A 27,247-nucleotide genomic window follows, 5' to 3' on the forward strand; every position below is an offset into this window, starting at 1 on the left:
AACGTAAATCGAGGTCCCGAATTCCCTATTCCTCAACACAGGCGGCAGCCGGTTTCTGGTCTGCGCAATATGGCCGCCACCGTTAGACACTACGGCCAATAGGGTTGAAGCGGCATTGCTCCCCTGTGGCCCTGATGCACGTGCGTGTAACAAAATTAGGACAAATATGACGCAGCTTACTAACCCCACGTTCGATGTCTCTCGGACGGCGAAGATTCTACGTCGTCCGGCCACTCCCGTTCAAGGTCAGCGGGGGCTCGGCTGCGGTTATGGAACGTGATTGGCCGGACGGCGTAGAATCTTCGCCGTCCGAGAGACATCGAACGCGGGGTGTTGGTTTTCACCAGTGGTTTCCACTCTTAGGGTCTGTTCCCGTCGCTCCTCCCAAAAAATCTCGGATGAGGTTGGATGAGCTTGGAGGAGAGCCGTTTCAGAGGAGCCACGGGAACATTTTCGCGAGGAAATCAGCTGTTTGCGGGCTGTAACGGTCGGCGATTTATGGCGCGCAAACATAAATCAAGAGATAATAATCGCTTTCTAATAAAATAACCTTAGATTAATATCAAACATTACTATTTAAAGATATCCAATCGTCATCAATCACTAAAATCATTTCCACTTCCCTCAAATCTCATTTATAAACAATTCACATTTGTATTACGTGCGCCAAATATGTCTACGCAAGAGCCTCCTCCAAAAAACCAACTTTCGTTTGGGATGAGGGAGGAGGCAAATAGTGGTGGTGAGATGTGAAATCTAGATGAGCTTGGAGGAGCTTGGAGGAGCGACGGGAACGATTTTTTGAAACGAGAGGAGGTTAGAGGAGCTTGGAGGAGGTTAGAGGAGCGACGGGAACAAACCCTTAGTGTTTCCACTGAACTCTATTATTGATTTTATAGTTTCTTATAGGTATTTTGCTTATACTTATACCTTATGCCATAGCTCAAGGCTCCTGATCAAGGCCATCTAAAGATAGGTATCTGAAGCCGAAGGTAATAACTAGTTTCTTATATTTTGTACCAACGGTCAACTGTGCCAACTGCCAAAGGACGGCTTGCCAAGGCATAGGTATCAAGATTAGGTACCTACTCAATGCGATTTATAGTTCCAAGATCAAACAGCTTCATAGCTAGTTCCAAGTCAAGCATTACTTTAAAGTTTACAATGAAGTATTAGTTTTTGTTATGAAGCCCAGTTTAACTAATATGTTCACGATGAATGGCTTGAAGCTAATGGTAAAATCAGGGTACTAAAGAGTTGGTAAAATGATTGATTTGTTGCAAAAAATGAAAAAAAATCCATGCTGCAGATTAACAGCAAATAATCATGCTTATAGGCGGGGTCCTGCACTGTTTTCTGGGACGACGGTGAAAACAGGGCGCCTTGGGCGATTTGATCAAGGTTCGTGAAATTTACACGTGACGTTTGGCATATAGAAGGCCGATGGAGCGGGAGAAGTTCCAAATGTCACGTGACTAATATGCCCTCCGGCGCCCTGTTTTCACCGGCGTCCGTTTTCTGTGCCTATTTTCCTTGTTTTTTTTTTAAAGGCCTATAGTAGATCCTCAAATCAATATTAGCAGTTGATAAGAAGAGCTGCTATCAATACTTACTGTGGCTATAGCTATACCTACCTATTTGGTTGCAACTGATTTTAAGTAAAATAAAAATAATGACTACGTATTCTAATTCATTTATGTCAAGGTGTTGATGAAAAATTATATTTTGCCTTGGCCTTCAGTCCTAAACAAACATTTAAAAGGGTACCATCATAGATGGCCTTGATCAGTACTATTAGGACAATACCATTTGTACCTACCTGTAACCTGCAGTGTCTGTAACTTATGTGATTTAGTAATTAGTATAATAGATAATATATTTGGTATTTTTCTTACCTGGTACCTTTGTATTGTTGACATATCATATGATATGATATGCCAGGTGCAAGCAACCATGATAATGTTAAGTACAGTTAAATCTTCAGTTTCTACTTGGTTCTCACAAAAATTATACTGTTCTTGCAGTGTTCCAAAATGAAAGTGTTTCTTTTGGTGGGAAGGACATCCAAAAGAAAATCATTTCACTAGCACCTCAAATTTTTAAAAGCTATTTTCCACTCCAAGTTTTACCCAGAGAAAGCATTTGCTTGGATAGTTTTGCCCACATTATACTATTCCTATATAAATGTTTGCCATTTATCCCTTTCCACTCTTTGTGGCCATTATGTGACTGACAATTTTCCACTCTTTTCCCTTTTTGGTGAAGAATTTCCCCCCTGATTTCTAACACCCAAGTCAAAATATAGTTTTCTGACACTGCTGTATTGAATATCAATGTAATAGAATGTTTATTTATTTTGAATCTTAACTTGCAGAAAGAGTGGCAAATCATGTCATGGGACTGGAACTGGGTAGTATTTCTTTAAAGTAGCATGCAACTGGAATGTAAGATAAGTACTGTGCATGGATGTGCAAGGTGACAGTGTCAGTCCCTCATGAGCCATGTGGTTGTCACTTTGTCATGTAATGCAAGGTTAAAGGTCTTATATGGCTAAGTTATATGAGACATTTTCTGGTTGAATGGACTGAATCGCTCACGTCTGACTGAATCTGACTGTTGCCAGGCCCTGGTCATGCCCAAGAAGTCGGCCAAGTCTGCTGCCAGTGCGGCACCGTCGTCGGGTGGCGCGAAGCCCGCCCCGCAGTCGGAGGACTGCCGGCGAGGGGCGGGCAGTCGTCGCAAGCAGCGGATGCCGCTCCGCGTGACGTCCGACTCTGAGGAGCCGGACGTGGACACCGCTGGCGAGACGCCGCCGACCAGCAAACAGGAGCTGCCCTCTGAGCTCACCAAGGCGGCCGCCAGCGCCACCGTGACATCATCGGCCACCACCAGCCTGATCGCGGCCCTCAACACCAAGCGCTCCCGACCTCCGAAGGCCAAAGATGTGGCGCGCGTGCAGTGTGGCGTCTGCAAGGAGTGGGTCATCGAGAGGGCATTTGAGCGCCACGCACTTTCCGCTCATTTGGGGCTCGCCAGACAGATGGGCGACAGCCAGGAGTTTACCAAATCCCAAAAGCTATCGGCGTTTGGCCGCGTCCTTAAGGCAGGTGGAAAGTTGCAGTGTCCCTTGTGCAAGAAATGTCTCACTTCAGCACTTGGTTTCTTTCATCACCAGGGTACTTGTGGAAAGGATGTGAATCCTGTCAAGTGTCCCAAGTGTGGATATTACTTGAAACCTCTGTCATTGCCACATCACATGCGAAAGCACGAGCAAGAAGAGAAAAATAAGGGCGAGGAGGACTGCGAGCCACCTAAGAAACGTAAGCGGCAGAGCGCTGCCAAGCTATCGAAATCGAACGATCCGGACTATGAGCCGAACGAGGTGGTGACCGCGAGGAGCAGCACACGCGGCCCGGTGAAGCGCGGCTTCTCGGCGCCGCGTCTGGCGCCACACCCTAATACAGTGGCCAAGTGGGAGCGGGCGCTGCAAACGGAGCGTCAGCTGACCTGCCAGATGCCCGGCTGCCAGTTCCAGGCCGACTCCGCGGACGACATGGTGACCCACTACCCCAACTGCCCAGGCCTGCCGGCCAAGTGGAAACTGTTCACTTGTGACCAGTGCGGGGAGCAGGCCGATACGGAGACTGACATTGTGAAGCACGTGGAGCAGAGCCACCGGTCGGCGGCGCCTGAGACGGCCGGACCGCGCGGCAAGCCGAACATGCGGCGTACCGGCGCCATCGTTCCCGACATGGCCGGCGAGCTGACCTACTTCACAGCGGTTGAGCGCCAGTCTTGTCCCCGCGAGCAGACGGAAAAGTACTGGTCACAGCTGCCCAAGTCGCGTGTGCTGTCGGCGACGGCGCGCAAAATCGACGGCTGGCGACCGGCGGGACAGGAGAGCCGCCGCTACATGCCGCCCATGAAGCTGTCGCCCGCATACAAAGTGCAGGAGATCGGGAACCCTGACCCGCACCGCACCTTCGAGCGGCTCGACCCGTTCGCCTTCGAGGAGCTCGACAACGGCGTGCTGTGTTTCAGCGGCGGGCCGGTGGTGGCGTGCGACTGGTGTCCCCTGCCTGCCGACTGGTCTGGCGACGCCGACGAGACCCAGTTCCTGGCGGTGGCGTGTCTGCCCGTGGTGGACGCTCACCTGCCGCCGGTGGAACCTTCGACTCTGCCGACCGCTGTGCAGGTGTGGTCATTCAGCGGGGACCGTCGGACGGCCCGCCTCGAGTTCGCGCTGTGCGTGGACGGTGGGCCCGTCTGGGACCTGGCCTGGTGTCCGATCGGCGAGCGGACTGTGCCTCCGGCCGACCGACTCGGCTGTCTGGCGCTGGCCTGCGGTGACGGCCGGGTGCGAGTGTACACCGTGCCGGCGCCGGCCACCCTGGAGGCGGGCTCGGCTGGCGCGCCGGTTTTCTATCGGAAGGAGCCCGACATGCGTCTGGAGGTGTTCGGAGACATGGGTCGCTCGCCGTGTCTGCGGCTGGCCTGGGCGGCCACCGAGGGCAATCGATCGATATCGGCCATCCTCGGTAACGGCGTGGTGGTCTTCTGGAACCTGCAGGCGAGCTCGCCGCTACTCTGTCAGACCGAGGGCGCCAGCCAGGTGCTGTACCCGGTGCAGGTGATTGCTGCACACCGCGGCCACGGCACGGCACTGGCGTTCAGCCCGGCCAGCGACCGGCACCTGGCCACTGGCGGCCGTGACCGCACGCTGCAGATGTGGGACCGCGAGGAGCCGGCCTCCCTACAGCGCGCCGCCACCAAGCTGCGGCCTATGCTGACGGACCTCTGCTGGCCGATCGCCACCAAGAAACTGTTGAACGCGTATGACCACAGCCTGTTCGTGGGCTCGCCGTCGATGATGCTGTCGGACGTGGCGATGCCGGTGCAGGACGCGCCGCTGTTCACGCACGGCGCCAAGTGCACGTCCGTGTCGGTCAACACCACCGTGAACGGGCTGGCGTGCGGCTCTGAGAGCGGCCTGGTGGCGCTGGCGCAGTGGCGCAACATGCTCTCCCACAAGCAGAAGCACGAGCTGCGCCGGCTGCTGCTCAAACTGGAGGCGGAGCGCCTGGAGCCGACCGGCGCGGCCGACGGCGCCGACGCCGAGGTCCTACTCGGAGACAAGTACACTCAGCTCTGGGAGTCGTGTGGCGTCACCATCTGGGAGGCCAAGTTGAACCAGAAGAGCGGCATCATCCGCGAGGGATTCGACGACCACGTCTCCACCACGACCAGCTGGGTGTCCAACTACCCCTTCGTGGCCGTGAACAAGGTTAGCTGGAACCGTAACGCCGGCGCTGACTCATGGCTGGCCGTGGGCATGGAGTGTGGCCTGCTGCGCGTACTGAGCGTGCCCTCCGGCGCCTTCACCGCGGTGCGCTCCTAGCGCGGTGACAGCGGCCCAGGCAGCGGCTCCAGTAGCCCTGTCCTCTAGTACTTGCCGCCATTCCTCCTCAGCTATAGGACATTGTTGTGTCGCCAAAGTATTGTGTTTGTTAAGTGTGCCGGACGATATATGGTGTGACCTCTTTCGTATGGGTTGTGACGGGTGGGACGAACGAATGAATTTGTTTCTCATGCATTTGATGGTATTCCGTCTAGACGTACGCTATTTTCAGCTTTCGTTAAACTGCTAAGCCTTGGCAGACAAATTTTCTTCCAATGATTTTCCGTTGCAGCCGCTTCTCTAACGTTTTTTCTACGTTAAACCAGTTTATTTGTCAATTGATGTGACGACTTATACCTATTTCTTCGGAATAAATGCTTCCCGTGTATAAATTTCCTGAGTCTGTCTAACGGCGAGGATGTAGGTTTTGAACGATATGTTGTTACATAGATGGAGTTTGATTTACGATAGACATCGACAGCCCAGCCTATGCTGAAACTTTATTTTTTAGGTTGGGGGGCATTATTTGACTTCTAGTAAAACACGTTTTCACGAATTTTAAGCATCAGCAGGGTCGCTTTTTCTAAAAACTATGCAAAGTACCTATTGCAGTCAAGACAGTCCATATTTAGATCCAGGACTGCAGAGTCGAAATTCTAATTAGGACTTTTAAGGACTGGCTTAAAAAAAACTCTTGACACCGACTCCAGAACTCAGACTGCAGACATAACTTTCGCACTACACACACGGTTGGCTCCGATTCCGGATTTTTGTCCATATCAACATGGGTATTCTGTCCGTATCTCGCCCGTATTTGTGTTTTTCCAGCCGCGAACGTCCAGGGGGGGATCCGTTGGACCCCCCCCCCCCCCCCCCTTGCCGTTTCGGCCCTGATCGAGCTAGAGCTTCGCGAAACAGAACGAGCGTGTTGCCTGTGACGAGAGGAAGCCGATGATACCCAATTTTAAGGTCCTTGGTCATTGGCTGACCTTCCAGGCCAGGTCAATGACCCAAAAGTCGGGAAAATCGGGACCTGTTAGAACGTCGTAAAGTGTAGCTGCTATGTTTTTTTTCGGGGTGCTGATCACGAATATCGTGTTAGTTTTGATCACAGATGTCTTTAAGCATTTAGACCAGGTCGGGTCAGGTCAAGTCAACCAGTAGGGGTCCTGCCGGGTATTCGTAGTGGGGGAAAGTGGGGTAAGACGGGCACCTTAACTTTGGAGCCATTTTTCGGCCAGTTAGAAACATCATAGAAACGGGAAACTGAGTGAAAACCTTTTTAGACATTTTACTTCCATTTGCCAGAAGATGAGACGCACACCTGATTCAACAAATAAACTGCTGCTATTTTTGCAAAACCTTGCAAAAACCCGTCTTACCCCAGCCCATGGGGACGGTTACATGGGTAGGGCATGACGGCCAGCTTCTTTCATCGATCAGCACAGCTCGCAACAAATGCCCGGGATTAGCCGCATTGATACTGTCGCTCGTTGGTCTCAAGTGCTTCGGAAATGGCAGTAGGTATACGAGATTCGTGCAGAAGGCGTATGCTCGTATATAGGCCCTAGTTCAGAAGCCATGTAGAACCGTTTTTCACATTCATTATTCGAGAATAAACTGTGCCGAAGGAATATTGCTAACATGTCTGTGAGTATCGGAACCGAACATATTCGTATTAGAAATGCTTCTTTTTTCCTACAGCAACAAAAATATTTTCACTATTACAGACCCATTGGATTCATAGTTGCCCGTCTTACCTCAAACTCAATGTCAGAAGTTTAGCACGATTTTCTCTGAGGACAATTTGATGCAGACAAAGCAAATCCGCGGTAAATGAACACTGGTGGCATATGAGTGTACCACAAGTGTTTGCGAATTTTTAACTCTATACCTAGTGCTACACACAAAAGCTTGCACAATACATTATGTATGTTTTCAATGAAGTGAGTGTTTTAAAGAAATCAAGATAAAAGATTACCTATCGACTGAACACAAATTCACCAGACTTCAATGGTGGTGTATAGTGGGAAATGCAATTCTGGTCCTATTTTTTCTCGCTCGTAGCGCTATTGGTTTGGTCTGCAGAAGGGGTGCCCGTCTTACCTACCCTGACCGTATTACCCCACTTTCCCCTAGGTGTCAACCGCCTCTGACAGCTTCGTAACATGTTACGAAGCCGCCTTAACTACTTCGTAAACGTTCATATGGTTGCTAAATTCGAATTCAGCTCGAAAAACTGACCTAGAAACATGTAAAACTCGAAAAAATGCACCGAGGTCACCAAAGGTCAATGACCTGACCTGACCTTCAGGTGACCTTGAAACCCACCCTAATGCATGGGGGCAACATCATATCACATGTTTGAACGCTTGGAACCACGAGAAGACTGCAAACGCGCTGCTAGTGCGAGCCGACATACGCCGAATCGCGATTCCGGCCAAACATGGTCTCGAAAAGTAGATCAAAGCCCAAAGGTCATTTGAGTCAGGCAGGGTCATGAAATTTTCAGGGTAGGTTTAAACATGATGAACGCGAGGGTACTGAAAGTTTCGTTGCAATCGGCCGCTTTTTACGCGAGTTATTCGCGAAAAACCGAGGGGGGTCCGTTGGTCCCCCCCCCCCTATACGGGCGAGGGTTAAGTGAAGTTCATGCCGAATATCTTATCATGCCTGAAACGATCCATTGTGCGTTCCAAGCCGTTACATTGGCTGCAACTATGGTTTATAAATAGCATGCGGAACTAACGGTGGTGGTCTTGCGGCACAGCATGCAGCAGGCGCCGAGTGAAAGCCATCTGTTGAGAAAATTCGAAACTACCGGGCCGTGCGGCACAGCATGCTGCAGGCGCCGCGCATGAAAGCCATCTGTTGACAGAGATTAGAACTACTGAGGCATGAACCATCCCTGTGAAAGCTCCTCTGGCACTGAAGTCGTTGCGAAGTTGCGACATCTGAAGACCGTGCAGAGGTTCACCTATGATGTCATATGTCAGTGACCTGACCTGACCTGAAAATGTGGTTGGCCGTTGGTATCCAAAGATCTGGCTTGAATCAAAGGTCAGGTAGGTCTTTTTCTAGGAAGCGTACCTGTACGCTTCCTAAACCTACGTACTTGTAGGAAATTGATGGATGCTTATTGCTTATTAACCCGGCAGCTGCTGGGGTATTTCGCCACCCGCCTTTTGCTGGGGGGGGGGGGGCGTGAAATGCCCCCAGCCGATAGCTCGAGAACCAATAGGCGCCGCGAAACGCACGAGGCGGCAAACGAAAGACCGCGACGAGACGCTTCAGATGAGTACCTTAAAGTTAATTTTGAGGTCACAGGTTGGGTCAAGGTCAGGTCAAACACCTGAAATCGGGCTTTCAGTAACATAGACTTCAGAACCTCGCAATGGGCGCCTCTCGTCATCAACTCTGTCAAAACAGTGCACAATCCTTCATATAAGGCCTACAAGAGTGTCAGATCCATGTATGTAGGGGTCAGTCAAACATAGGCCAGGGTCAAGGTCAGGTCAACCAGGTAGGCATATATCCCCGAAAATCAAAACTGATATTCGCAGCCTGTGACACATGTTATATGGGTAATTTGGGGCGTAGAACACGATGGCGACATTCATTTTATCATATGTGTACGTGCTTGGTTCAAAAAGTCCAATTTAAGAAATGTATGGCATGTATTATGGTCGTGAAGTAGTTACGAGAAATTGCTAAGACTCAGTTCAAGATTTTGGAAAATGCGGAACGACAATCAAAAATCGAAGATAACCGTTTGATTGTTCATGGTATTGGCAGTCTAATGGCGTTGACGGCATGTCTGTATGTCAATTTCGTGATTTTATGATTTTTTGAACATATGCCGTTTTTGGTCGAAAACTCAGAAATCATGACGTCACTAAAACCTCGGATATTTCAAAAAATTTCCGACCGATTTTTTTTTTAACTTTGTCACAATAAACTTCAATCAATTCCCTATAGGCACCAAAATTTTGGCGCGCCTGCGGCACGCCGTTTTTATAGCGCGGCGAAAAAAGTGGGGGCGTTTAACGTCCCCCCAGCAACTCGCGGGTGCCCAATTAGAAGAATTTGATTACATAGAATTAGAATATGGAATTAGAAGAAAAATCGTTCGGAATTTTTTGAGATATTGACTATCCAGTGACGTCATGATTTCGGAGTTTTCAACCAAAAATAGCGTAGGCCTACTTATGTTAAAAAACATAATATCACAGAAGAGATGTACAAACATGCAATCAACGCCGTTCGAGTACCAAAACCATTTAGGTAAAATAAACTGGCATCTTTGATTTTTTATTATCTTTCTACATTTTCCGAAAACCTGTACTGAAACTTGGCGACTTCTCGTGAATAGGTACCTTACGACAATGATGCATGTATAATGTATTTCGTAAATCGATCTTTTTCGACCAAACACGTTATACGTATCTACTCAGTACTCTGAATGTCAATACTCTAAATATCTCCTCTGAATGTATCTGGATGTCTCTATCGTATCAGAAATTGTGCAGACAATTTCAGTTGTTCGGCATTAGTGTGTTCATATATTGGATCGGTACACGATTTTCATCACTGCCTATTTCGGCGTAGCGCCAGCATAAATAACACCAGTGCAAACGTTTCTAACCACACAGTACGGAATCTGAATGCACTGTTTCTAAAATTGGATTCACTGTATCTGAATATTACGCGCTATGTCTGAATAGCCTGCACTCTGCCGAACTATCGATGCGCTTTGCCGTACTGTCGAAATTGGTCACACTATTACCGAATTATATGCGCTATGTCTATAATTGGCCGTAAAGTGGTGTACTAGGTACCTATAGATGGTTTAGTATGTGACTGCATACCGAATTTCAGTCAAATCCGTCGGCTAGTTTCTGAGATATAGAAAAAGTGGATGCACGTGCGCACGTGCACACGTGCGCAATTGCATCGACACCTCACATTTTTATTGCGGCGCTAGTATGGACGGTTCAGTATGTGACTGCATATCAAAATTCAGCCAAATCCATCGTCTAGTTTCTGAGATAAAAATAGTGTGTGCACGTGTGCACGTGCGCACGTGCATCGACACCTCTCATTTTTATTGCGGCGCTAGCATGGACGGTTCAGTATGTGACTGCATACCGAATTTCAGTCAAATCCGTCGGCTAGTTTCTGAGATACAGCAAAGGGGTGCGCACGTGCGCACGTGCATATGTACCTCATATTTTTCTTGCGCACCAGTATTGACGGTTCAGCATGTGACTGCATGCCAAATTTCAGCCAAATCCGTCGGCTAGTTTGTGAGATATAGAAAAGGGGTACGAACGTGCGCACGTGCAGCATTACACCATTTTGGGAGTATGGGTCAGTGATGGTTACATAGTATCTGCTTACATGCCAAATTGGAAGGAAATCGGCCCAGCCGTTCCAGAGATATCACTACACCAACTTCGTAAACACCCCGCACGCGCCACGTGCAGGCTCTCATCCAACACACCCCACTGCAGCAACGCAAGGTTCCCAGCAATTTTAATGAATGGAGCTACCGAAGAGTGAAAAAATGGATGTCGTAAGTGCTATGGTTTCCGAGCAATTAGCGTCAACTTTTAGGGCCGTTGTGGTCATGTGCCGATTTTCTGTGTCCAGTCCATGTTTACAGAGGTCTATGTCTACACCTATGTAAAAGTACCCATAAAACATGAGTCATATGCTGCGAATGCCAACTTCGATTTTCGGGGATATGTTCTTACCATGGTTGACCCGACGGCCGACCTTGACCCTGACATATGGTTGACTGACCCCTACATGGATCTGACATTCGTGTAGCACTTATATGAAAGATTGTGCACACTCTTGCTAGAGTTTATGATGAGACTAGCTACGAGGTAGCTCCAACTTTCAAGTACTCGTCGCGTTTTTCCGTTTGCCGCCTCGCACGTTCCGCTGCGCCTATTGGTTCTAGAGTTATGTATTGCAGGCGTTTACCATCCCCCCCCCCCCCCCAGCAAGTGGTTGGTGGCGAATTACATACCCCAGCAACTGCCGGGTTTTAACGACAACCAACTTCTAACATTGGCATTTCATCGACCGTCGGTGCTAAACAGGAATTGATATGGTCGACACAGTCGTCAACGTTTGTAATTTTAAACCAGTAAAACGCCTTTTGGGCGAAGAACGAACGAGCGAGATAGTGAGCCCTGCACGTGCGGAAGGGCGATAGGGTACTTCCAACGGGCTTGCGCAAAGCACCCTTCTAACCGGTCGCTAACGGTGTACCAAATTTGAACGCAATCGGCCCAGCCGTTCCTGAGATCTGGAAGCGGCATTCTGCACGTGTGCACGTGCAAACGGGGTCCAAACTGACTTTTGCACGGCACCCTACTAATTGGTCCCAACCATGTACCAAATTTGAGCGCAATCGGCTCAGCCGTTCTCGAGATCTGGAAGCGCCCCCTGCACGTGCGCACGTGCAGTAGCACCTTAACCGCAACAAATGGGAATGCATTGTCTGGTGGGTGCCTACCTGTTTGCCAAGTTTCAGCGAAATCGCCCCAGTAATTACCGAGTTATTAAAATGGGAACAAATTTGACACCTCTTATTGTTGTATTTTGCACGTGCACTGGGGGTGACCCACATGCACCGAGAGTATCCAATTTTGGTAGAAGGGATGCTGCTACCCTACAAAAATTACCGCAAGCCAATCGCCCAAGCGGCTGCTGAGATATGAGCCTCTCAAAATCACTACTTTGCAAAACAGCTTGAACACCCTTGACTTTTCACGTGACACGTGCCACGACGGTCACTGAGATGTATCAAAAGTAGTCAATTACGGGGTAGAAGGGATGGGGCTACCCAAAAAAAAGACCACAGGCCAATCAGTCCAGCGGTTGCTGAGATATAAGCCTCTCAAAAGCGTTATAGGCCGGGCCGGGCCGGGCCGGGCCGGGCCGCTCATACTGAGATTTTTACGTTATACCGGAAAGAAATTGAAAAGACTCACTTCGCTCGCTGCGCTCGCTCGCTCGTAATAATCGAAAATCACGAAGCTGCGGATTTCACGAACATTTACCTTTATGTTCGTTATATCAGTTTTATCAGTTGTACATTTACCCTAACCTACCGGCCACTTAAGCCGACCAAATTAAGTTCAGACTGAGTATTTGCACTGCCAAGGAAAAAAGGCCACATACACAATATACAAATTTATTACAAAAATCACAAGGATGAACGTTGTACACGGTGCCTAGTGTATAAACATCACTGCAGGTTTATTGCTAACACATCCATGGAAACGTTCAGTTGTAAGACGGCTGGTAAGCCGCCTGGGGCTCGACGTAGGCGGACTGGGGCTCGACGTAGGCAGGCTGGTAGGCGGGCTGGGGCTCGACGTAGGCGGGCTGGGGCTCGATGTAGGCGGGCTGGTAGGCGGACTGGGGCTCGACGTAGGCGGGACCAACAGCAGGGGTCGGGTACTGGGTGGGCACCGGCGTCGGCAGGATGTCGCTGGACGGCTGGTAGCCGTTCTTGTCGGCGACAAATGTCACCTTGATGGGATTGCCGTATCCGTCGGTGTAGCTCCAGGAGCCCTCCTGGCGGTAGCTGCCCTCCGGCTGTCCGTAGGCGTTCTTGCCGTAGCCGGGCAGAGGCACGCCGCTCTCAGACCTGGACATTGGTTTCATGGTGTCAATGATAAACGTTTCTCCAACCAACGTTTTATGTTCACCGAAATTTGGTTAAGCTTCCTGATTGGTACCCACATTGTGCGTATTTTCGGTCTTAATTTTCCCCTAGAGTAAATCTCACTTTATGCATTGTTAACTTCATTTACTAGATACCATCTCTCACCTGTAGATGCCGTTCTCGGTGCTGAAGTGGAAGTTGTAGGAGCCATCTCCGGGGTGGACGTTCTTCTCCTCAAGGATAGCGATGGGCTTGTAGCTCGGTTGGGCGGTGTAGGTCGGGGCAGCGTAGGTCGGGGCAGAGTAGGTGGGGGGTTCAGGAGGGGCGTAGGTGGGGGCAGAGTAGGTGGGGGCAGAGTAGGCAGGACGTGGCCTGTAGGAAGACTGGGGCCGGTCGGCAGCAGCCACCAGGGCCAGAGCAGCGACGATGAACTGAAAGGCAGATATGGTAGTAAGAACAAAAAATATTGGTTAAACATACCGTTCATAACGATATGTGCGTTTCATTAATATTCTGGTAATTGCATGAATTATTCCGCCAGAACTACTTACGGCCTTCATGTTGATGTGACTGGGTGCAGTGTCGAACTGATACCTGTGTCGGTTTGCTCGTCCATTATATAGTCGGGTCTTTGACAATGTCGCCCCCGGTCTGGTAAGTGCTCGGCTGACCACACCCGTCACCAGGGAGCTCCCCTGCCGCTAGGACCGCCCAGACATCTGCCGCAATACCGACCCGCCCCGCCCTCCCGGCCCCTCCTCTTCCTGCGGCCACTGCTAACCGGTCCAGCCGGCCAGCCGCGACGGGGAATCGCAGCTGATCTGCAGACCGTGATCTTTTGGCATAGACAGGTTCGACGAAAACATTTTTAGTGACATTGGAAACTTGGAAGATAAACTACCGTGGTTACCGTTGTATATTTGTCAAATTAATGTGTCAGTTTTTAAATCGCACATAACTGGGGTATTTTCCATAACGCAAGTGGCTGGGGGGGGGGGGGCTCTACAGAGCGCCCTGGTCTCTGTAGAGCCAGCCGTAGCTATTTTTGAAGATATCGCGCTGATAGGTCCTATAGAGTAGATCATCGGTATGTGTTCTTTTACATATATCCAGTTTTTGTTTCGAAAAGCCAAAAACTTTAATGAAAGAATCTTTTCTTTTCTAAATTTGTAGTTATAGGTAATTATCGAAATTTACTAAATTTTAAAAATCCTAGATAATGATTTGATAGCTCTGCGTAATATTAAGTCCTTTCATGCAAAGAAATTGGATCTATCTATCTTAAAAACTAGGCTCTTATGGGCGATTGCCGTAGTTCAGTATTTTGCATCAAAATCGGCCTAACATGACGTCACTCTGACGTCACCATCGGCCGACCTGTAGTGGCTACGAAATTTACATTTGGACACAAGATGTCAAATTGATGCCGCCGAAGGTTCTGCACTTTTTGTGTTGCTATGTCCATTGTCCAGCGGTTTAGAAGATATTGCAGAAAAACGGGATGGGGCTCTGTCATGAGCGGGTTTTCTTTTTAGACCGAAGGAAGTCTGAGATGGCTTAAAGGTACCTATTAAAAGTTTTTTTTGTCCGAATTTTCGGAGTTATTCAGTGAAACGTGTCAAGTCATCCATCCCAACAATGCCTAATTTTGAAATGGCGGTCCTGCAAAGTTGATTTGTCTTAAATCAGAAACTTCGCTAAAGATGCAGGTAACAGAGGATAGGGTAAGGTGCCTAATTAGCGACCCTTTCCGATTTGCGACCTACCTCCCTACAGAAAAACTGGCAGGAGAAAACGGGGTAAAAATATCGTCAAAAGGTCAGCCATACTTTGGTTATCAAATTAAATTATTTTCTGGTCGTCGATGTTTCTGGTGGGACGTTCCAGGTGAGTTTAAATAAAAATGACGAGTTTCTTATCCAAAAACGTGTGTGTTTGGGCCCTCTCTGATGAAAAGCGATGCACATTAGGATGATGCACCTTTTTTATTCTGAATCGACATTCCTTTTTCAATTGATTGCCGTTTTCCAATAGTGAATCGCTCAACTGTGCACAGCGTGGCGGTTAAAAATGTGTCGCAACTCATATTTCGTATTTGCGCCTGACATGGTCGCAAATAGCTCAAGAAGGGAAAGAAAGGGGAAAAGAGAGAAATGAAAATGAGGTGTTGCTGAAGCTTGCAATGTGTGGCAGGGGATGCCAAATGTCGTCACCGACTGTAGGGGTGCCGAATTCAGCGCGGACCTCGAATATCATACGAGATAGCCCGCAAAATTTGGGTTTCCGCCTTCTTTTCGCCTTCGGTGCATCACGTGATCAATTTTTACTTACGTAAAGGTGTTGGATAAACGTTCCTGTTCGAGTGATTGAGTGCTTTGCGTATAGGTTACCTTTTTGAGATCATATTTCATCTTTTCAGGCGTCGCATTTTTTGCCATTTTTAATATGGGGAAACCCATAGACTTATTAGCGACCCTCCCCGGTCGCTAATCGGGAAGAGTTCCCTATTAGCGTTTTTTTTCAATGGTTTGCCCAAATGCCCACTACAAATACGTTAGTGAATATTGGGGCTGAAAATGACTATATTTTAATAGAAAAATGAGCGATCTCTGCGAAGATCAAGCCAGTAATACAGTGGCACCCTAAGAGCGTGAGCAATGACGGTTCAAATTAAGGGGGTCGCTAATTAGGCATCTTACCCTAATGCGTGAAGAAATTGGCACTAAATATGACGAGACAAGATTAATCGATGTGTAAGTCAGGTACTTAAGAATCTTGAGTCGGTATACATCGTCTCTCGACGCTGGTAAAGCTATTTCGGGCATACAAAAGACTAAAGCAACTAGAATTATGTGAAAACAGGAATATTGCCAGATAAGCGCTTTAAATCGACCGATTAAACGTGCTCGATTTAAACGGAGCAATTTGCATGTCAAGCGCCAAGCATCGCAATTGTCAAACAGCCTGTCAAGTTTATGGTAGGGGCGAAATGGGGTTCGCATGGTATCCCCAAAGCAGGCGGTAAACTCGGCGAACTACGCGCCAAAAATCATGTGAGGGTCATTCATGGCAAAAGTGGAGCGCTGAGCACAACAGAAGCCGTCACGGAACGAGTTACGACAACCCTTATGCACAACTCTTGTAGGTACTCTTGTACTATTTGATGTCAGGGCAATTTTCACGTAAGGTGGAGCACCAGGGTACAACACAAAACGAAGTAATAAAAAGTGCGCTTGAAATACGTTTCAGGAATCTGACACAGAGACGAAAGGCCCGGTAGCTTGTCCGACCGAAACCAAATGAAAATATCTTGTCGGTGGTAGAGGAAACCCTTAACCAGCAGGAGCTAACTACCAGCCTGGGCCGGCTAAAGCGACGTCTGAAAAGGGCATGGAGATTGGAGGGGAGGGTCGTATAACAGATGAACAGAGCAAGCTGTGCGGTTTCTTAGAAATCGTGTTATTTACGGATCCTGAGATACGCCATGGGCTTCGCAGTGATAATGTCGGATCATAGGCGGCGGAACGGGGAGGGCACCGGGGCACCCTGCCCCCTTTGATTTTGGCATTTTAACATTAGCCCTATGGGCGTTGCATGGAAAGAATGGGACCAAAAGTCGGCAGTGCCCCCCCCCCCCTTAATTGGAGGTGTTCCGCCGCTACTGTGTCGGATGTTAAAGAATTTCAACAAAAAGAGTTGATGACCGAGGGTTTGTGATGCTGAAAACTTTTGGGACATCCTGTTCTTATGAACAGTCGACGTCAACCAGCCATAAACGGTTGGAGCCTTTTAGGTAGGTACGGCGCCCCTGTCACACCACATCGACTTGCCAAGCACAAATAGCGCTAAGTTAAACGCTAATAAAATGCGAAACTGGTGCTTAGGCTGCTTTGTGAGACAACAAAATGTATGTATATGTACATACATTTTGCTGTCTAGATAAAATGTCAGCGAAACATTATCTATGGTTTTCAAGTTTACAAACTACTGTGCAGTGGGTAAGCACTGATCAGTGAGCACACTGAGCAGGCATTCTCCTCGCACATCACAGCGGGAATTTCTCTTACCAAAGTGTAGGTACAGTGGAATCCGCTTACACCTTGGTGACAAGGTGTTTTGGATTTATTAAGCGATGGCTTTATTAACCGGAGTCAGATATTTTCATTAAAAACATGTAGTGCAGCTGCACATTCCGTTCCCCTGCGATACAAGCGAAGAGGCTAGCATTCCTGATTGCCTTACTTATTCCAATGAACGTGACCAAGGGCTCCAACATCGGTGGTGTCGGGGGTCCGGACCCCTAATAATTCGGCTTTTGAAATGCAGCCTAATTTATAAAGGCGTGTGCTTCAGGGTTGGACATCCCCCAAACCTGCGAACGTAGAAATGTCACCGAAAGGGACCAGCGCACACTGCATACTGTCACTATCCATCCACGATCACTCCTGGTCATGCCTGCCATGCCAACGCGGAACAGCCAAGCGTGCCTGCTTTGCCGGGGACATTTATTTGAGGTGTATGTTGATTGAGCTCTTTATAGCCATGATCTTCTGTTTTTAGAACTCCAACTGCTGCAGACCGCTGCTCCAGACTGATTCTTTGGGCGCGGGTTGGATGCAACAGTTCGAGTGAGGAGACGTCACTGCGGACTTAAAAACTCTCAAGTGGCTTTATTAAGCGGAGTGCGTGTACTTATCAAGCGGATTTATTTACAATGGGTATCGATGGCGAAAATCCGTGAACAGCTCAAGCTGTCACAATAAGCGGCTGGATTTTATTAACCGAGAATCTATTAAGCGGATTCTACTGTTAACTGTACATATGTAAGCGCAAACTATACCATCGATTCGGGAATCGGGAACAATAGTATCTTTTCCTTTCAGTTTCTTCAACTATTCCATTCAATCGACAAATTGTTACACAAGATCCTATTCTTCTTCGAGGCGTGTCATCAGCCTGAAATCAAGGTTAGACATCGTGATCCATTGATGTGCAGTGACCGGCTGGACCGGTCAGCAGTGGCCGTAGGAAGGGGAGGGGCCGGGAGGGCGGGGCGGCTCGGTATTGCGGCAGACGTCTGGGCTGTCCTACCGGCCCTGGTGACGGGTGTGGTCAGCAGAGCACTGACCAGCCCGGGGGCGCCATTGTCAAAGACCCGACTATATAATGGACGAGCAAACCGACCCAGGTATCAGTTCGACACTGCACCCAGTCACATCAACATGAAGGCCGTAAGTAGCTATGGTGGATTTAATTAATTCGTGCAATTACTGAGAATGCTAGAATTCAAGTGAAACACTTACCTTTACGAACTTAGTACCTACAACACCGTCTTTATTGTGACTACCGTCTCTGTTTTTTCAGTTCATCGTCGCTGCTCTGGCCCTGGTGGCTGCTGCCGACCGGCCCCAGTCTTCCTACAGGCCCCGACCTGCCTACTCTGCCCCGACCTACGCTGCCCCGACATACACCGACCAGCCCAGCTACAAGCCCATCGCAATCCTTGAGGAGAAGAACGTCCACCCCGGAGATGGCTCCTACAACTTCCACTTCAGCACCGAGAACGGCATCTACAGGTAAGAAATGACTAATTAACTATCACGGATTCCACTTCAACAAATATTATACAGCAGCAAGATAATAAAAAATGGCGTAGTATTTGGTTTATGCAAAAGCTGTTTCCCGTCTCTTCGCAATGTCGGTTTCCATCTTACATTACGTTATTATAAATTATGCACTGGGCGATCAACAACCATCATCAATTTTAGGCCTATCACTTAAATCTTAAATTTCGTGAAATAATATCACATTCATAAATTTACGTCATAACCTTGACCAGTTTAAACTCAGGTAGGTACCTATAATTTATCATTGTTTGAACTTATCTTCAGGTCTGAGAGCGGCGTGCCTCTGCCCGGCTACGGCAAGAACGCCTACGGACAGCCGGAGGGCAGCTACCGCCAGGAGGGCTCCTGGAGCTACTCCGACGGATACGGCAACCCCATTAAGGTGACATTTGTCGCCGACAAGAACGGCTACCAGCCGTCCAGCGACATCCTGCCGACGCCGGTGCCCACCCAGTACCCGACCCCTGCTGTTGGTGCCGCCTACGTCGAGCCCCAGCCGGCCTACGTCGAGCCCCAGCCCTCCTACCAGCCTGCCTACGTCGAGCCACAGCCTGCCTACGTCGAGCCCCAACCCGCCTACGTCGAGCCCCAGCCCGCATACCAGCCCGCCTACGTGGAACCCCAGCCCGCCTACAACTAAGTTCCTAAACGTGAATGGCCAGAGATGTTTAAAGTTTATTGCGTGTGGCTGTTGATTATGAATATGTCTTGCAATATATCACTGAATTGAGACCTATCTTGTATTGCTTGACATGCACAGCTGAGCCTCCTTCGCTTTATTGTGTTGCGTCATCAGTCGAGTCACCACTGAGAAGCAGGTAGTTCGGTTTTCAGCTGACGGGGAATGGCGACTGTATTTGAACACGTCCAAATGAGTAGTTGAACACGTCCCTGCCGTAACGTAACTGGTAATGATGAATCCCGCGACGATGCGCTGTCGTCTTGTGTTACGTTGCACCGAAATTCGTCGTATTATGTCGCCTTTTATGCACGTGTTAAGAAAAAGAAAGTAACTTATCGCTTAACCCTGCCTCGCTGGGCTATTCAGCCATGCGCGCCCCACCGCGCTAGGGGGGAGGGCAGATTCTGCCCCCTATCTTACTTCCGAACCGATGGTTGTAGAAAGACGTGAAAACCGAATCTCGAAAGCACTCAAAACCCACCTTTGGGCGTATTTTTTGCCTAAGTAGGTCACCTGTCAGGCTAAGGTCAGGTCAGCGATTATATATTCCCGACCGGGGCTGGGAATATATATTCCCGACCGGGGCTGGGAAAATGCGTTTTATTCACCGAGGTTTTTGTGCGGAGGACCGAGTGCCGGTAGGCACGAGGTCCGTAGCAAAAAACCGAGGTGAATAAAACTGCATTTTCACAGCCCAAGGTTGGGAAGAGATTTACCACATGCCGTACCGGCGCAACAGTTAATATCATATTCATTTGAAATTTTACACTTTAATTTTAATATTGTGTTAATATTATATTAGTATTATGTTCATATTTATAGTCACCGTGATTATTTTTTGTGTTTTTCATTATTGGGCTGCGTTGAGTATGAAAGATGAAATTCCTACTTCCCCCTTATTTAGGGTTTGAAAAAGCTGAGGATGAAGATGGTGAAGCGCCAGAAGTTAGAATAAAAATATGGAGTTCAGCAGGAGTGAGAAAACCGTGAGGAAAACTGAAAATTGGGTGAAACGCTGAATCAAACGCGTCTTGGATCCCAGCTGGAACAATATCAAATGTTTCATTGTTGCACGTTAAGATGCTTCACGCATTTAAATTGATCGTTTTTTGCGTGCATTATGTAGAAATAATTATTATTCCGATTTCCGACCATGTTCTGCAGCAATAAATACATTGGCATTGGAACGATAACCTTGTTTAGTTGAATTACGTTGACAGCAAAAGTAAGTAAACACGCAGTCACTTACTTTTGCTGTTGCTGTTAGTGAACACACAATCCGTAAATATCTTCTTTGAAATTGGTTCTTCCGCTCAGAATATTCAGTAAAATTTTGTCTGGGAAAATCAAAAAGCCCTAGGGCCGAATCGTTTCCCAAATACCTTCAACATTAGCCGAGGCGGGCCGAAGCCATTTCCCAAATGCACGTGCTAATGTTAAAGGAATATCTCGGCATGTGGTAAAATGCGTTTTATTCACCGAGGTTTTTGTGCGGAGGACCGAGTGCCGGTAGGCACGAGGTCCGTAGCAAAAAACCGAGGTGAATAAAACTGCATTTTCACAGCCCAAGGTTGGGAAGAGATTTACCACATGCCGTACCGGCGCAACAGTTAATATCATGATATTGTGTTAATATTATATTAATACTATGTTCATATTTATAGTCACCGTGATTATTTGTTTGTGTTTTTCATTATTATGCTGCAATGAGTATGAAAGATGAAATTCCTACTTTCCCCTTAGTTAGGGTTTGAAAAAGCTGAGGATGAAGATGGTGAAACGCCAGAAGTTCGAATAAAGATATGGAGTCCAGAAGGAGTGAGGAAACCGTGAGGAAAACTAAAAATTGGGTGAAACGCTGAATCAAACGCGTCTTGGATCCCAGCTGGAACAATATCAAATGTTTCATTGTGGCACGTTAAGATGCTTCACGCATTGAAATTGTTCGTTTTTTGCGTGCATTATGTAGAAATAATGATTATTCCGACCATGTTCTGCAGCAATAAATACATTGGCATTGGAACGATAACCTTGTTTAGTTGAATTACGTTGGCAGCAAAAGTATGTAAACACGCAGTCACTTACTTTTGCTGTTGCTGTTAGTGAACACACAATCCGTAAATATCTTCTTTGAAATTGGTTCTTCCGCTCAGAATATTCAGTAAAACTTTGTCTGGGAAAATCAAAAAGCCCTAGGGCCGAATCGTTTCCCAAATACCTTCAACATTAGCCGAGGCGGGCCGAAGTCATTTCCCAAATGCACGTGCTAATGTTAAAGGGATATCTCGGCATGTGGTAAAAACCACAAATTCCTACACTTCTCACTTCGGAGCCCAGTTGGCGAAAAATAGACTAAGATTGATCACCCAAAACGCATTCTCAGGCTACCAAGAAAGGGTGCATGACATAAAAATGTCATGCAAAGGTCAAGGTCAGGCCAGGTCACGAAAAACATACTATACTCGAAGAATAGGATATGGCGACACATATTTATTGAATCATTTTGTTCATAGAAGTCAATAGCCATGCTCAATTATTGATTAACACCATATTTGGATGAAGTTCTGGTCGAGGCCAGGTCAAGAAAGGTCAAATTTTAGTTTATTGTTGAGACCCAAAAGCTGTTCATCTGACGCACGCGGTTTTTCACGAAGAATCAAATGGGGCTATATTGATTGCAAGTTGTGTCCAGGGAAGGAAGCTTTCATCAAAATTGTCGACCAATAGCATGTTACCAGCAGTTGCATCTTGGAGGTTGTCCCTATTTACCATCAAAATCTTGATTGAGAAGCAGTCAGTTGCAGGGGCGCGGGAACTACTTTCAGACTAGGGGCGGGGGGGGGGGCAAACCATAATAGAGATCAACCTAGGGTATCCCCAAATCTAGTTTTCTCAACGGTTTTAGGGCACTTCTCCCCCCGCCCCGCCCCCACGGTTCCCGTATCTATGATCAGTTGTCCCCGTATAGACAACATTGTCGAAATTGCTAATTGGTTCCTCTTGGTCCCAGTATTAGAACTTACGCATTGAAGTAAAGAAGTAAAGAACGCATTGTTAAGTAATGTCAGGGCGGCCAAAGTCCAAGCTGGTAACGCTGACAGGGGCATTTTTTATCAGTCTGATAAAGAGAGCCTCGGTGGGAGCGGCCGACTGGCGGCCAGGTGCTCAGCTCCCAGGCAGGCGGTTTCCTGTGTGCTGAGCCTTATATGCATGCGTCGCGGTGGCCGCCACTGTCGCCTCGATCCCCGTCGCAGCCACATTGTCAGCCATGCTCTCAGGCGCGGTGCCGCTGCTGGTGCTGGTATTCGGGTCCGCGGTCAGCGCCGATCCGGGCGAGCCGCTGTTCCTGACCCCGCTGATCGAGGCCGGGGAGCTGCAGCAGGCCCGCGAACAGAGCAGGGTGCTCGGCCTTCCCGGAGCCGGCGCCAACGTCACCAGTCACTCGGGCTTCATCACCGTCGACAAGGAGCGCAACTCGAACCTCTTCTTCTGGTTCTTCGAGTGTCAGCAGGCGTCTCCGCGCGAGGCTCCCATCCTCCTCTGGCTACAGGGTGGCCCGGGCGCTTCTAGCCTCTACGGACTGTTCATTGAGAACGGCCCGTTCGATGCCGACGCTGACCTGAATCTGGTGCCTCGGAACCTCAGCTGGACCAACACGCACAACGTGCTGTACATCGACAACCCGACCGGCACCGGCTTCAGCTTCACTGACGACGAAGCAGGCTACGCCAGGAACCAGGAAGATGTGGCCCGCGACCTTTACTCGGCGCTGACGCAGTTCTTCACCGCTTTTGAGATGTTCCAGGGTAACGACTTTTACGTGACCGGAGAATCGTACGGCGGGAAATACGTGCCGGCCATCACGCACAAGATACACATGGAGAATCCCACAGCTGAGCTGAAGATAAACCTTAAAGGTATGGCGGTCGGAGATGGGTTTGTTGATCCCAGTAACCAGGTTGACTACGGCGAGTTTCTGTACAACGTTGGACTGATCGACGCCGAACAAAGAGAACAGTTCCACGCGTCGGCCATGGACGCCGTCGACCTAATCAACCAAGGTGATCTGGAGTCAGCCTTCCGTCTGTGGGACTCGGCCCTCCTCGGCACCAAGTACCCGTACCCGACCTATTTCGAGAACTGCACGGGCTTCACCAACCACTTTAACTACCTGCAGCCGGTCGACCCGCACGACGTAGACGCCAGTCCGTACAACGACTTCCTGCGCCTGCCGTCCACGCGCGCCTCCATCCACGTGGGCGAGCTGCCGTACAACGAGGCCGGCGACATCGTCTCCGACTACCTGGTCGGTGACATGATGAACACTACCAAGCCGCTGGTGGCCACCATCCTGGACGCCGGCTATCGAGTGCTCATCTACAGCGGCCAGCTGGACGTGGTCGTCGCTTACCCGCTGACCGAGCAGTGGCTGGCCTCGATGGAGTGGCACGGCGCCGAGCGGTACCGGGACGCCGAGCGTGTCATCTGGCGCGAGCAGGGCGAGATCGCCGGCTACGTGCGCCAGGTGGACAACCTGATCGAGGCGTTCGTTCGCAACAGTGGCCATATGGTGCCCACCGACCAGCCGGAGGTCGGCTACGCGCTCATCACCAAGTTTACTGGCACCAACTGAGAGCTCTATGTCAGGCCATTAATCCAAAGGTTATGTTTATTCAAGGGATATACAGCCGCTCATATGTCAACAATCAACAATTAGGCCACCAACAGTAGGTCAACAGTTAGGATTATGTCAACAAGCCGCTCACATGTTTTACGAACCACGCAAAAATAACCAAATATGTAAAACATTGGTTACGTTGTCTAATGTTTTTTTCCCACGTGACAGTGAAACTCGTGCTCGACTTTAAGGCATAAAAGTAGGTTGCCGCAGCGATTTTCTGTCGGTTAAACTGCATGGTCTCTGCTCAATACAACATTTGAGTTTTAACCCTCGCCGGCACAGGCCATTTTGCGTCCTTCGACGGAACAAGAGGGGGAGGGTTGGTAAGACCCCCTTCGCGTTTGGCCCCTGATCGAGCTAGAGCTTCGCGGAAAGAACGAGCGTGTTGCCCGTGACGAGAGGAAGCCGATGATATCCCATTTCAATGTCCTAGATCATCGGTTGACCTTCCAGGTCAGGTCAATGACCCAAAAGTCGGGAAAATCGGGACCTGTTAGAAAGTCGTAAAGTGTGGCTGCTAGTTTTTTCGGGGGGGGGGGGGGGTGCTGATCACGAATATCATGCTAGCTTTGATCACAGATATTGTATTTATGCATTTACGTCAGGTCGGGTCAGGTCAGGTCAGGTCAACCAGTAGGGGTTGTGACGGGTATCCGTAGCACGTGTCAACCGCCTCTGACAGCTTCGTAGCATATTACGAAGGCATCAAGTCTATAATTAGAATTCAGCTCAAAAAACTAGCCTAGAAACATGTAAAACTGGAAAAAGTGAACCGAGGTCATCAAAGGTCAATGACCTGCCTTAACCTTCAGGTGACCTTGACATCCACCCTAATGCATGGGAGGAACATCATATTTCATTTCATTTCATTTCATTTATTCACCATATCACATGTTTGAACGCTTGGACCCACAAAAAGACTGCAAACGCGTGGCTTATGCGAGCCGACATACGCCGAATCGCGGTTCCAGCCATATGGTCTAAAAAAGTGGGTCACAAAGCAAAGGTCATTTGGGTCAGGATCATGAAATTTTCACGGTAGGTGTAAAATTGATAATCGCGAGGGTACTGATCGTTTCGTCGCAATTAGCCGCTTTTTGCTTGAGTTATTTGCGAAAAAAAAAACTTAGAAGGGTGTTGCATTAGCCCCCACCCCCTTTGCCAGCGAGGGTTAAGGCCTCAGAGTCACGGTACCCCAAAATGCCTCGCTCAGTCCACTGTTATCTTCCATGAGGGTTTTCTTTAACCTTTAAACCACTTTGGAGCGCAGGAAATATTTCACAAGTTATGTATTTTTGACCTCAAGATTAGGATAACAACGCCCAGTAGTTTGGATGCAGTAAATATCCTCACGCTCGTCAAAGCCCGAGTTCGTCAAGGTGCATATACAGCCCCAATCTGACAGCTGGGTCGCTCTGACAGCTCTGACAGCCGTAGGTCTGACACGTCCGACAGCTCGGGGCATCCAGACCGCTACCGAACTACCGGTCGCTGCGACCGTTATCTCAAGTGAAGTGTCGCTGATACCCGTATCGAAACAGATGCTTCGTTCCTCATTTGTCTTTTATTTGTAACTTCTCGGTCTAACTCATCACACGAGGAACGGCGGTGAGTGGCGACAATGATGAAGTGAATAATTACACAGTGATTGACGAACAAATAGAAAGATGACAGATACCGACATCAAGCACTATTTATTTATCAAATAAAACTACGGAACAAATAAGGCTGCATATTTACGCTATGTATGTGCACTGTGCAGTGTATACATATTTGTGGGTATTAAATATGCAGCACCCTGGAAAATACGCTGCTTTGCATTCTCATTACCTAAACAACTTAAAAATCATTTAGTTGTAGGCGGGCTGGTAGGCGGGCTTGCCATAGGAGGGCTGGGGCTCGACGTAGGCGGGCTGGGGCTCGACGTAGGCAGGCTGGGGCTCGACGTAGGTGGGACCAACAGCAGGGGTCGGATACTGGGTGGGCACCGGCGTCGGCAGGATGTCGCTGGACGGCTGGTAGCCGTTGTCGTCGGCGACAAAGGTCACCTTGACGGGGTTGCCGTATCCGTCGGTGTAGCTCCAGGAGCCCTCCTGGCGGTAGCTGCCCTCCGGCTGTCCGTAGGCGTTCTTGCCGTAGCCGGGCAGAGGAACACCGCTCTCAGACCTGAGAATGGTTTCATTGTGTCAATTACATAGCTTTTTCATCTTAGTGGCTGACAATTTATTCGCTCATTGATTGATAAGAGCATATTTTCGAATTTATTCTGACCCGAATTTCGATATCTATCATTTCTCACCTGTAGATGCCGTTCTCGGTGCTGAAGTGGAAGTTGTAGGAGCCATCTCCGGGGTGGACATTCTCCTCCTCCAGGATTGCGATGGGCTTGTAGCTCGGTTGGGTGGTGTATGTCGGGGCAGCGTAGGTCGGGACAGCGTACGTCGGGGCAGCGTAGGTCGGGGCAGAGTAGGTGGGGGCAGAGTACGTCGGGGCAGAGTAGGCAGGTCGAGGCCTGTAGGAAGGCTGGGGCCGGTCGGCAGCAGCCACCAGGGCTAGAGCAGCGACGATGAACTGAAAACAGAGACGGTAGTCACAATAAAGACTGTGTTGTAGGTACTAAGTTCGTAAAGGTAAGTGTTTCACTTGAATTCTAGCATTCTCAGTAATTGCATGAATTAATTAAATCCACCATAGCTACTTACGGCCTTCATGTTGGTGTGACGGGATGCAGTGTCGAACTGATACCTGGATCAGTTTGCTCGTCCATTATATAGTCGGGTCTTTGACAATGGCGCCCCCGGGCTGGTCAGTGCTCTGCTGACCACACCCGTCACCAGGGAGCTCCCCGGCCGGTAGGACCGCCCAGACGTCTGCCGCAATACCGACCCGCCCCGCCCTCCCGGCCCCTCCCCTTCCTGCGGCCACTGCTGACCGGTCCAGCCGGCCGCTGCACAACGATGGATCACAATGGACCTAACCTTGATACTAAGTCCGTTCAGCGCTTGCCAAATACTATTTCTGTAAAAAGCACCGGTCACTAACTGATGTATGTCATACGTTATATGCTCCTAAAAAGCCTACAAAGAAATAAGTCATCCTCACTATTAATCTTAGCTCGGCTAAGGGGGGGGGGGGCGTTTTTGGCCAACCAGCCAGTTTCTTTGCGTGGCAT

General features: G+C 48.9%; 4 protein-coding genes across 9 annotated transcripts; 3 read left to right on the forward strand and 1 right to left on the reverse strand.

Annotated features, from left to right (window-relative positions):
* The first annotated feature begins 661 nt into the window (after positions 1 to 661).
* LOC122381983 lies at positions 662 to 5,811 on the forward strand. 6 transcript variants are annotated; one of them, XM_043366802.1, is made up of 2 exons: positions 662 to 742; positions 2,624 to 5,805. In XM_043366802.1, exon 2 carries the CDS (start codon positions 2,633 to 2,635, stop codon positions 5,396 to 5,398), a length of 2,766 nt encoding a protein of 921 aa, XP_043222737.1. In that variant the 5' UTR covers positions 662 to 742; positions 2,624 to 2,632; the 3' UTR covers positions 5,399 to 5,805. The 6 variants fall into 6 exon arrangements, with proteins under 6 accessions (XP_043222737.1, XP_043222739.1, XP_043222741.1 ...); XM_043366804.1 differs by having other exon boundaries at positions 705 to 836; positions 2,624 to 5,803; XM_043366806.1 differs by having other exon boundaries at positions 729 to 816; positions 2,624 to 5,803.
* Positions 5,812 to 12,594: 6,783 nt separating this feature from the next.
* Positions 12,595 to 26,930, reverse strand: LOC122381985 (adhesive plaque matrix protein-like). The gene is made up of 5 exons (XM_043366809.1): positions 26,778 to 26,930; positions 26,375 to 26,646; positions 26,124 to 26,241; positions 13,251 to 13,516; positions 12,595 to 13,067 (listed from the first exon to the last, which is right to left on the reverse strand). The coding sequence occupies exons 1-5, from the start codon at positions 26,784 to 26,786 to the stop codon at positions 12,701 to 12,703; spliced, it is 1,032 nt and encodes a 343-aa protein (XP_043222744.1). The 5' UTR covers positions 26,787 to 26,930; the 3' UTR covers positions 12,595 to 12,700.
* On the forward strand, positions 18,293 to 19,442 carry LOC122381986 (larval cuticle protein 1-like). Its single transcript, XM_043366810.1, has 3 exons — positions 18,293 to 18,316; positions 18,450 to 18,661; positions 18,977 to 19,442. Exons 1-3 carry the CDS (start codon positions 18,308 to 18,310, stop codon positions 19,350 to 19,352), a joined length of 597 nt encoding a protein of 198 aa, XP_043222745.1. The 5' UTR covers positions 18,293 to 18,307; the 3' UTR covers positions 19,353 to 19,442.
* On the forward strand, positions 22,615 to 24,342 carry LOC122381984 (probable serine carboxypeptidase CPVL). Its single transcript, XM_043366808.1, has one exon. It carries the CDS (start codon positions 22,663 to 22,665, stop codon positions 24,025 to 24,027), a length of 1,365 nt encoding a protein of 454 aa, XP_043222743.1. The 5' UTR covers positions 22,615 to 22,662; the 3' UTR covers positions 24,028 to 24,342.
* Positions 26,931 to 27,247: the final 317 nt, after the last annotated feature.

The sequence above is a fragment of the Amphibalanus amphitrite genome, unplaced genomic scaffold (genome assembly GCF_019059575.1).
Source record: "Amphibalanus amphitrite isolate SeventyFive unplaced genomic scaffold, NRLGWU_Aamphi_draft 000131F_arrow, whole genome shotgun sequence".
Lineage (NCBI taxonomy): Eukaryota > Metazoa > Arthropoda > Thecostraca > Balanomorpha > Balanidae > Amphibalanus > Amphibalanus amphitrite.

Coding starts and splice junctions, on each gene's coding strand:
- LOC122381983 (XM_043366802.1), top strand. CDS start 2,633: ATGCCCAAGAAGTCGGCCAAGTCTGCTGCCAGTGCGGCACCGTCGTCG.
- LOC122381985 (XM_043366809.1), bottom strand. Junction 26,242..26,374: donor ACCGAGAACGGCATCTACAG/GTGAGAAATGAT, acceptor AACCATTCTCAG/GTCTGAGAGCGGTGTTCCTC. Junction 13,517..26,123: donor GATACGGCAACCCCGTCAAG/GTGACCTTTGTC, acceptor TCTGCCTTTCAG/TTCATCGTCGCTGCTCTGGC.
- LOC122381986 (XM_043366810.1), top strand. Junction 18,662..18,976: donor ACCGAGAACGGCATCTACAG/GTAAGAAATGAC, acceptor ACTTATCTTCAG/GTCTGAGAGCGGCGTGCCTC.
- LOC122381984 (XM_043366808.1), top strand. CDS start 22,663: ATGCTCTCAGGCGCGGTGCCGCTGCTGGTGCTGGTATTCGGGTCCGCG.